This window comes from Desmodus rotundus, chromosome 8 (genome assembly GCF_022682495.2).
Source record: "Desmodus rotundus isolate HL8 chromosome 8, HLdesRot8A.1, whole genome shotgun sequence".
Classification (NCBI taxonomy): Eukaryota; Metazoa; Chordata; class Mammalia; order Chiroptera; family Phyllostomidae; genus Desmodus; species Desmodus rotundus.
In genome coordinates this window covers 5,204,671-5,214,962 of record NC_071394.1, presented here as the reverse complement: position 1 = coordinate 5,214,962, position 10,292 = coordinate 5,204,671, and the positions used below count along the sequence as shown (strand labels likewise).

General features: G+C 59.4%; 1 protein-coding gene across 6 annotated transcripts in view; it reads right to left on the bottom strand.

Moving 5' to 3' along the window:
- Nucleotides 1-589: 589 nt before the first annotated feature.
- ST3GAL1 (ST3 beta-galactoside alpha-2,3-sialyltransferase 1) overlaps nucleotides 590-10,292 on the bottom strand; it is a 63,115-nt gene continuing 53,412 nt past the window's right edge. For all 6 annotated transcript variants that reach the window (XM_045181580.2, XM_045181581.2, XM_045181579.2 and 3 more), the window contains 5 exons: nucleotides 9,860-10,056; nucleotides 8,934-9,113; nucleotides 7,597-7,642; nucleotides 6,220-6,339; nucleotides 590-4,891 (listed from right to left, as the gene is read on the bottom strand). In XM_045181580.2, the coding sequence (XP_045037515.1) occupies nucleotides 4,718-4,891; nucleotides 6,220-6,339; nucleotides 7,597-7,642; nucleotides 8,934-9,113; nucleotides 9,860-10,056 (717 nt within the window). In that variant the 3' untranslated portion in view covers nucleotides 590-4,717. The remainder of the gene's footprint in view (nucleotides 4,892-6,219; nucleotides 6,340-7,596; nucleotides 7,643-8,933; nucleotides 9,114-9,859; nucleotides 10,057-10,292) is intronic.

The following is a 10,292-nucleotide window of genomic DNA, read 5'->3' as shown; positions in this document are numbered from 1 at the left end:
GGACTCCAGTCCCCTGCTTTGCGACGTGCCCCCTCCACCAGCTCCAGCCCGTCTGTCCTCCTTCCCCAGCGGCTTCCATCACTTCAAGTTCTCCCACTGCAGCCAGTCCCACTCTATACTCTTCATCTCCTGCCTTCTGCTTCTTCCTTCCCCCAGACCTCACCTGCATGGCGGCCGAGCAACGCCATCTGAACAAGGCCGCCCGGCTCCACAGAGGGGCCCTCTAAGTTCACCAACGCCTCCCCTAGCCAGGCCCTCCGCAGAGCGGCTGGCTGGCGTGAATCTCCTCAGGCCTCAGGAGATGCATTTCTTCTTGATCTCACCCCCCTTAGGGCAGCTGCTGCTGTGGCTCCCATTTCACAGAGCAGACAGCCAGCTGAGGCTCAGACAGGTTTGCTGACGCCCCGCAGCCCCGCAGCAGGGAGAGATGCAGCTCTCCCCCCGGGCACTAAATAGGGGTGGACGCTAACCCAGAAGGCCCAGGAGGGAAAGCCTCGGGTCCCCTCTGGAGTGAAAATCTCTCCTGAGTGGCAACCGTGAGGGGTGGCCTAAGGGCTTGACCGCCCTAGAAAAAGGACACACACACTCAAACAATAAAATAGCTTTTTTAAAAAATTCACTTTGATTCAGATCATTGGAAATGAGTTCAACAATAAATAAAACACAGCAGAGGCTGAGGACGGCGACTCTCGCTAACCTCACTCGAAGCGCATCTAGATTAACGCTCGGCCCCGGAACGCGAGGGCGAGGCCGGGTAGTAGAGGAGGAAAAATCGAGGAACACCAACAACCAAGCAAACAAGACTGCCAAAAAGAAAAAGTGCTCAGGAGACTTTGGCTTTGATGTGAATTCCGTGACGTGCTAACGTGGTCAGGCACCCGGCTCACCCTGAGGGCTGGGGGGTTCCTGACCCGGGCTGGGGTTTAAGCTGGTGTCCGGCTCAGGGCTTGGGCCCATGGGACACAGATGGCAGATCCATACTGTAGCCGACCCCAAACATCATGAGTCCCGAGGGACATCGGGAGGGAGGCCGCCTGGAGGAAGCGCAGTGCTCTTTGCCGAGGAAGAAAGTGCTAATGCCTGCTGTGGGTAAGATGCGCTCCGCTCGTCACTGCCGCTCCCCCTAAGCCCCCTTCTTTTCTTCGCAGAGTTGTCACGCAGAGCCCCTGGGTCCAGGACAAACGAGAGGAGGAAAGCTGACTATGTCAACACTGGCCAGCCCAGGGGCCAGGGGAGGACCACCAGCTGGTGGCCTGTGGCCTAGTGGCTGCAACCCAGATGTCCAAGGGAGAGGACAGTGCTGAGTCTGGATGGTACATGGCCGGCATCCAGCCATCTCATGCCTGACAAAGGCCACTCGGGCCTTGGGGTTCCAGGACAAGGCGAGGGACCGTGTGTGACGAGTGAGGCAGGTACGGCTCGGAGAGGTTAGGTGACTCTTTCCTGAGTTTCATCTCTCTGGGCTCAGGCTGCCTCAAAGAGCACAGGTAAAGCAAACAGCAGTTCCAATATTTTGAATCGATTCTATCTTTGACCCAGAGGCCCAGTGTGTGTCGGGGCAGGGCCGGCCTCTCGCTGCCCTGTCGGCCACAGCAGAGACCCAGATGCCACCAAGCCTTGCATCCGCCCTCTCCACCGTGCCCGCCTTGCCTATTGCTTATCTTTCCTTTTAGCTGGTTTCTCCCGCTAAGCCTGGCCACGTGGCTTGCTGGGCCATACCTGAGGGTTTCCACAGCATCAATGTAAGCACTTTCTGCTCTGCCCCAGGTCACTCTGGGAGCCAGAGGCTACAAGCCTGCCTCCTTTCTCCCTCAACAGGTGGGTGAGGGCAGGGGGTCCAGGGAGACGGGGGGGGGGGGGTGGGGGTGGGGGGGGTGGAGAGTGTGCCAGGGCTGCCTGCAGGGTGGAGGACAGATGAGCTCAGCCCAACCATGGGAAGGTGGCGGACATGCCAGAGTCTCCCTGTGTGGCTGCTTCTTGTTCTGCTGCCCACAGCGCCACCGAATGCCTTACAAGAAACACTCAGGTCCAACCCTCAGCCGGTCTCACCCGCCACATGGGTCCTGTTGCTTTAAGCCAATCGATGCATTTACTTATAATCCTGGCCACAATGACTGGCGTTTGTTTTGTCAGTCCCCTTTGCTAAGGGAATAAGACACAAGGTGTCATGGCTGGGGCTATGGGAGCACACAGCTCTCCCCTCCCTGTGGGGGGGGGGTTGGCATTGAGGAGGCAGGGACTACAGCTTGCCAGAGCCCCTGGGGGAGCCTGAGGAGGCAGCTGGTGGCCAGAGGCTGAGCAGCCAGCAGCCTGCCCCCAGGAATAGCGCCTTGAGTTAGGGGGAAAACCTTGCTGGGGAAGCCCACCCCTGGACGTTTTAAACGTTGAGTCGGTCGCATCCTGTTTTTGCTCAAAAATGTTTGGGCTGTGCTATCTGTCTCAATCAGTTCACTTCTGCAAGTCGTGTCCCTCCCTGGGCCTTGCTGTTCTCATCTGTGAAATGGGAGAGCCAGATTCCAAGAAATGGAAGAAACCCCACAGCTTGAGCAGCCTAGTGGGAAAGAGGGGGCAGGACAGGGAGCAGGCAGCAGATCCAAGCAGCATGCAGCTCAGCTGGGGACATGTCCTCCCTTTGGGGGCCTGCTCTGGCTGCAAAGCCCAAAGAAGCAGGTTCTTGTCCTGAACGTGACATGCTGAACAGACTCGACTTGCAGGAGAAGGGGAGAGAGCTCAGGAGCCGGTCACACTGCTCCCTGTCCCCGTGACCATTTTCCATACGGTGTGTCCCTGGGATGAACTGGCCAGCCACCAGCCGCTCGCTGAGTTCCTCACGTCTCACGTCAAGTGCCGCCGTGAGCCTGCCCTATGATGGCCTGTCCTCACAGCAATCTCTAGCCTTTATCAGTCAAGAGCGTCCTTAAGTTTTAGAGGATTTTACAGCTGGGGTAGGTTTTCTTGTTTGTTTGTTTTTAAAAAACACTTTCTGGATTCTGAATCTTTCAGCATCTAATAAAAGCTATAAAACCCTTTCCCCAGGAAAATGCTCATATGTACAGACTCAGAAAAAAATGTGGCATGCCACTTCTGGGGACTCTCTTGAATTGCCTGACACCATCTGTGGCCCCTGAGCCCCCACAGTTCCTCTCTCCCCATCGGCAGAAGGAGAAGCTGAGGCCAGGAGCGCAGGGCTGGCCAGGGCACTGCAAGGGGCAGAGGAGGCAGGTCCCTCCTCCACACACCACTACGAAGGGCCCTGCCACACCCCTCAGGGTAGTGGTGGCCTTTTGGGAAATGCTCTCAACAGGAACAAGTGGTTTTTCTGATGAAATGTCAGTAACTGGAGCCAACCATCACTTCCCCCCTATGCCTGGGACTCCACTTCTCACCGGTCCCGAGGGTTTTGGAGTGTCCTGGCCTGAGGCTGGACCCAAGATCCCAAAGAGAAAAGAGAAGGCAGGGCTGGGAGAGAAGGAGGCACAGGGCATTCCACAAACCCAACAACCTGCCGCAAGTATTACCCACCCTAGTTACCACCAACACCTGAGTCTGAGGATTCCAACAGAGCTCATGGTAAGCTCCCCACTCCCCAGCTGCGGGGTGGAGCAGAAGAAAGCTTAATTAAAACCCCAGGACCAGCAACAGAGCCAGAAAGTGCACATGATATCAGCTGAATGCAACAAAATCAATAAATAATCAGGAAGGTTGATGAGGAAGAAAGAGAGTGAGAATGAGGTATGACCCCCCCCCCCCCCCGCTCTGAGTCACATTCCTAGGGTGGCTCCCCCACCCCCAGGGCACCATGCAGCTGGCCAGCAGGGACTGGGCCCAGAGCATGGGCTCTGGGGGGGATGCGGGCGGGGGAGACCCTCTCCGTGGGCTTCGGAGGCGATGGGCACCGCGTCCAACTGTCTGTGGAAAAAGGAGTGATGTTCCACGGCTTCTGAGCTTTGAACTGATTCAGGGGCTGACTCAGGAAATGAGAAGATGTCCCCAGCTAACAGCAACGGGGGTGGTTGCCAGGGGTCCCCTTTCCCGAGTTGGGGTGCTTGCCTCATTTCAGCCAATGCATGCATTTCTCCCCAATACAAAGGCACATGGAAGTAGCCAGCTCTGCTCTCAGCCATAGCTTTAACGACAGAGTGATCACCCAAGAGAACATCGGCTGGGAAAAAAGACCTCTGCTGGAGCCAGAAACACCTTGCCAAGGACGCAGACCTTCCGGGTGAGCACACAGGGTTGTCACGCCAAGCAAGAGAGGCCAGGCATTGTGCAAGGAAGGTGTCACCTCACCCCCCGTGGTGACATGGCCCACGTGGCCCTATGCCGGAGGCCGTCCTCACTCAGAAACATCCCAGCAAAAATCAGAGTCTGGGAGTCAGCCCAGGACCCCTGGGCCTAGGAAGGTCTCTGCCCATCCTCCCTGGGAAAGTCTTTCCTTTTAAAACACGGGAGTCTTCAGAAGATAGCGCCCCCCCATCTTCCGAAGCAGTGAGGGGTCTCCCCGCCCGGGCAGCCCTGAGACGTGCTCTGCAGCCCCGGCGGTACTTGGTGACCCTACTGCGCAGAGGCTGTCAGATGGGGGGGTGCAGGACGCTGCGAGGGGCACAGGGGCACACCCCTGAGGCTGGCCCTGAAGCCCCCGGAGCGGAATGAACAGCTCCGGCCACAAGCTAGAGGCGTGCTCTGGCTGGCGTACCCGCCCGTGACCCTTCATGGGTCATCTCCCCTTGAAGATGCGGATTTTGTTGATGGACGCCAAGGTGGCCATCACGACGGACTCGAAGTCTCCATCATGCACCCCGGTCTTGCGGAAAGCCCCCGCCGACGGGTTGTTCTCCCAGTAGTGGTGCCAGTTGCCTTTGCTGTCTGCCCCGAAGCCGTACAAGTCCACCTGTGGGGGGGCCGCAAAGGTGAGGACCACATAGTAGGGCAACAGGTACAGTCTCTAAGAAAAGAAGCCTGCAGGCCTTCCCGAACCTGCAAACATCATCTCCAAGGACCATAGAAATCCTCCTCTAGGTTCCTAACACTCCCCGTGGTTTGGTGCCACAAAAGTGAGTCAGGTAAAATCAAGGCCAATGTCAGAAGTCGCGTGCTGAGCGGCCCCTGAGGGATGGGGCTAATGTGGGGACTCTGGTGGCACAGAGTGGGGAGCAGGTGACCCTGGGGTTGGGTGGTGGAAAGTACGTCTCAGAGGGTCAGGGAGGGACAGGGGGAGGGGCTCCCAGGGAGAGGAATGCTTTCTGAGCTGCGGCAGGGGTGACAGATTTGAGGGGTGGGGACAGACAGGGGGCAGGGGACAAGTCTGTGGCAAGGGCAGCTTTTTTGGTCAATGCCAGAATGGACATGAGCCCTCCCCAGAGCAGGAGGGGAGAGATGGGAGTAGCATTTCTGGTCACGGGCCCCACGGGGTCTGTGACCAGCTGGATGGAGGTGGGGTGGGAGATAAGGAGATATAGCTTCTGGGAGGGACATCCAGGTTGCCAGCTGAAGAAACAAGGGTGGTGACAGACAAGTGAGGCCGGGATGATGGGTGTACCTGGCAACCCCTCAATCCCCAGCCCCTGGGATTTCCAGTCATAAGGCCAGCAGGCTGGGGCAGGGACAGGTTATACGTGACCAGAAGGGACATCTCAGTGTCCTGCCTGAACCCAGGACCAGGGAGAAAGTGGGGGCTGCTGTGTCCCCCTCCTGCTCCTCTGCCTGGGGTGGCAGTGAACAGCCCAGATTGTCGACGGCAACCCAGCTCTGCCTAGGGGATGTCAAGGAAGGTCCACGGTGGGGAACGCACTCTTTCCAAGACCTCTGGTTGTCAACCCTGGGGGACAGTAGAACCCCTGGGTGCCCGGTTCCCACTCTCAGAAGTTCTGGTGAAAGTGGTCTCGGTGCGGCCTGGGTACTAGGCTTCAGCTCCGAGGTCGGGAGGGCAGACTTACACAGATCTCCTACGGCAATCTGCTCCTCCGTTTGGCCCCCAATCTGGGCTTCCACCCACTGGTCCGGGCTCTGCCTGGGGAGCTCACACAGAACGAGCCAGAACTCATTCCTGAGAGCTTTTTCCCTAAAGCACCCCACGAGAGGCACCGTCAGGCACCCTGGGGTCTGAGGTCAGGGCCAAGGTCAGCCTGACCACAGATGCTCTCACCGCCTCTCCTTGGAACAGGCACGAGGAGCCCTGGCCCCCGGGGCGGCCGGTGGGCCCAGGGGAGGGTGGCGTACCTCATCACAGATGTGCAGGGAGAAGATGACCGAGAGGATGCCGGTGGACGGGTACCGCCCGTGGCCCTGCAGCCAGCTGTCGAAGACATACTTGATGAAGGCCGGGTGGTATACCAGGATCTGCGGGAGGGGAGCACACAGCCTTAGAGAGACGGCTGGGGAAGGATACCGCCCCCTATAGGTGGGACACACTCTGGTGGCCGGGAGGGGACCTACGTGTGACAGGAACTACTGCCCCAGCGTTCGTGGGGTTTGCATTCTAGTGGAAAGAGAAAGATGATGCTGGAGAAGAACTGGGACCAGGGAGAGAAATAAAGCACAGGAAGGCGATGAAGCCCTGGGGAGAGGAGGCTTGACCAGCCGGGGACATCTCACGACAATCCAATGAGGACAGAGACTGAGTGAGACAGTGGGGCCGCAGGAGGAGGGTCCAGGGAACAACAGGAGGTAAGGAGGGACAAGGACACACCTGCCACACTGCTGAAAAACTCACACACTGAGCTACCCGGTCCCCCTGGCCTGGGCCTGAATGGACTCTGGTCCCTAAAATGACCCCATGTGTGAGCTTCCCCTCTTCTTCTGTTACTAAGGAGGACGCTGAGACTCAGGAGGGTTCGTGATGAGCTCAGTGCCGCACAGCCAGTGGCGGCCGAGCTGGGGGTGTTCTGGCATCAGGTGTGGCCTCTCACCACCCGCAGCTGCCTTGAGGACAGTGAGGGGACTTGTCAGGCAGGAAGCCTCAGGCAGTCCCTGGGGAGGCCCGGACTGGGGACACTGCTCGAACCCGGTGACCCCTCAGCCTGGCCTCCCTGGGAGCCCCCTGCCCCCGCTCCGCCCCACAGAGTTGCACGTGGCTCTTTGCCACAGCACAGCAGCCCCACATGACAGGCCTGTGCGGGAGACCAGGAGGGCTGCAGCTCCAGCGTCACCACAGCCCAGCTGAGGCTCCTGGGCAAGATGCCTGGCCTCCCTGACCCCAATCTCCCCACCTAGATAAGGTCACATGTGCAAAGGACCAGTGTGGTGGCCACTTCCCTTCCTTCGTCCTCCTGCCCTCTGCCCGGCCTTGGCCCCCCCCACACCAGGAGAAGATGGAGACACAGGTGCGGTCTGCAGACACAGCGGAGGCCTGGCTTTGAGAAGCTCACACCGCAGAGCGGCGGTTCTCAAACTGCAGCCTCCTTGGCACCCCGGAGGCCTTCCAAAAACCCAGAGGGGCCTGGGGTGAGCCTGGGGATCGGCCTCGGGGACAGTCTCCCCGGTGATGCTGCTGGGCCCAGTACCCCCACTTGGAGAAGCTTTCCCAGCGAGTTTCCCCTGGGACGGGGGGATGGTGCTGTCTCTCCCATGGGCAGGAGGGCCCCAGCCACCACTCACCTGATTCTTCTTCACTTTGATCTTCGCGGGGACAGGCACGTAGGTGCTGCGGGAGGAGAGAGCAGACGGTCAATGTGGGAGTGGCCGGGCTGCCCGCTGGCAGTTCTGGGGGTGGCTGGAGAGGGAAGCAGGGCCAGGCTTAGGGGGCATTCTGATGCTCAGGGACAGCACCTCCCTGCCACAGCCCAGCAGTGGCCCGTGACAGACACCAGAGGGCGATCTTGGCTCATTTGAGGACCTTCTGCTGTTTTACGTGCCTTCTCCCAGAAAGGGTAAGAAGGGGCACTTGCTCCAAGCCCCCCTGGCAGCCTGAAGGAGCACGTGGAGGCCAGAGCACCTACCCCCTGCTGGGGTGCTGGATGATGAGGCCTATGCTGCCTCCCTCTCACCTGCAAAGGTCTGGGTACCTCCAAGATGAAGGCCACCTGGCTTCACTCCAGATCTAACTCAGGTACAACTTACACTCCGAGCCCCTGGGACCAGGTGGAAGGACAGGGCCAAGAGCCCGGGCCACCAGACTGCTCCCTGGTCAGAGCCCTTCTCCCGAAGGCACAGCCCCCTCCCACGTCCTGCACGCTGGTCCTCACTGGGCCTCACACCAGGAGGCTCTGGACATCTGGACACTGAAGCCACTTCTCTCCAGGCACGGTACAGCCTGAGGGAGCGGACCAGGTGGGAGCCAGGCTGCGCAGAGTCTGGCCCTGGGTGCCATGCCTGGCCTTGCCTCGGGGTCCTCCCCAGCAGAGGGAGGTAGGGTAATGGCTAGTGGGGCCATTCGGCCAACAGTATGCAGCCCGTGCCTGGTGTGAGTGGGTGCCCGGAAGGTGTAAGCTCCCCAGGCTCAAGGCAGCGCATGACAGGTGAGTGGTGCCAGCGCCGACCCGCCCGGCATCCCATCTCCCCACCCGCTCCCCACCCCATCCAGGGCATTTTGAGTTCGAGAAGCAGGTGGCAGTGCAGAGACAGGGGGCGGAAGTAAGGTGCGCTGAGCCCTTTCTGGTGGGCCCTTCCCCAGGAGTTGCCGGCGTTCCTGGGAAGCACACCATGCTGGCCCACATGCAGGCAAGGAGGAGGGCAAAGGCCGCAATTCAGGTGTGTTAAGAGTGATGGGAGGTCAGGGAGCAGGGAGCATGGAGGGTCAGAGGCGGCCTGCGGGGCTGGTGCCTCCCGGGAGGAAGTGTGTGGACAGACATTCGGGGATAGGAGCAGCGTGAGCCAGGCTGTGGGGCAGGGAGCAGCGTGGTTGGTGGGGGGGTGCTGAGGGCACCCACACGGTGAGGAGGGTCAGTGAAGGGCCAGGCAACGGACCCCCATCCAGACGGCCCGAGGGAGCTTACTGGGAGATGGTGCCCGTGGTGGTGGCGCTGACCACCCACTCCAGATCGAGGATCTTGAAGGGGACCAGGACCATGCTGACGTTCTCGGCCAGCTCCCTGAAGCTCTCGGGGTACACGAGGTGGTGGGTGGTCTTGCTCCCCACGTCGACCTCAAACCCCATGGTGGGGGCCTTGTTCATCCTGGAAGGAGAAGGGGGAGAAGACAGGCGTCACATCACGTGGTCGCCGACCCTAGGGGCCAGCTGTGACCTCAGGCCAGCGCCCTCCTTCCACCGCTTTCCTCGTCTGTCCCATGGGGACAGTTACCACACAGCTCAAAAGATTTGTTTTTTTTTTCTCTTTTACAATCTCAAATGAGCTTAACTGTCACCACTGCTGACGACCTACTAAGCACAAACACTGGCGCGGCCAAGTGCCACACCTTGTTAAACTGTACGATGCTGTGCCTGGTGGAGATCTCACCGTCAGAGGGACTTGAGCACACAGAATGTGTCCTAAGACACAGAGCTACCAAGTGGCAGCCTTGAACTTGGGTCTGTCTGACCCTGAACCTGACTCTGTGCCCCTCACCATGGACGTCCCCTCCAGGTGTATGCTGAGCTCCAAGAACAGCAATTATAAGAAACCCAGAAGAGACAGGGGGCTCCTTCCTGGAGTATCTATTTTACTTGGTGGCAGGAAAATACATTTTACATTAAAAGCGTATAGTTATAGTATGGCCTAGATTGTAAAATGGGAACCATTTTAAAGATTAAATGAGAGCCTTTGAGTTAATCTTGCTGTCTCGCCAGAACTCTTGGGGCCAAGCTCCCGGCCCACTGTCCTCTCTGCCTCCGGAGAGGCCCCGTGAGTCCATCTCCAGCCTGTCATGCACAGATGGGGAAACTGAGGCCCGGGGGGGCCTGGGCGAGGGGCCGGGCGCTCACCTCAGCACGAAATCGTGACTGTCTATCTGGGACCCGTAGGAGGAGTCCCTCAGGTTGCCCGAGTTGCCCACGACGGCGCAGCGCCGGCAGCCCTGCGCTTTCTTCTCCAGCAGGGGGTCCACGTTCCCTGGCACCACTTGGAAAAGCATCTTGATGGTGTCATTCAAGTCCTTGGGGTGTTTCTCCCGCTGGAGCCTCTGTGGGCGGAGGACCAAAGGAGACAGGTCAGCCCGGCTGCGCTGCCCCTGGTGGGGGGGGGGGGAGGCAGGCAGTGGAAGGGGGCTCTGCCACATGCCCAGTGACAGACGGACAGATTGAACAACGCAGAGTATACACACGGCGGAGCATCATCCCGTCCTGAAAAAGGAAGGAAACTCTGAAGCTTGCTGCGGCGTGAGTGGCCCTCGGAGACAGGCTGAGTGCGGTAAGCCAG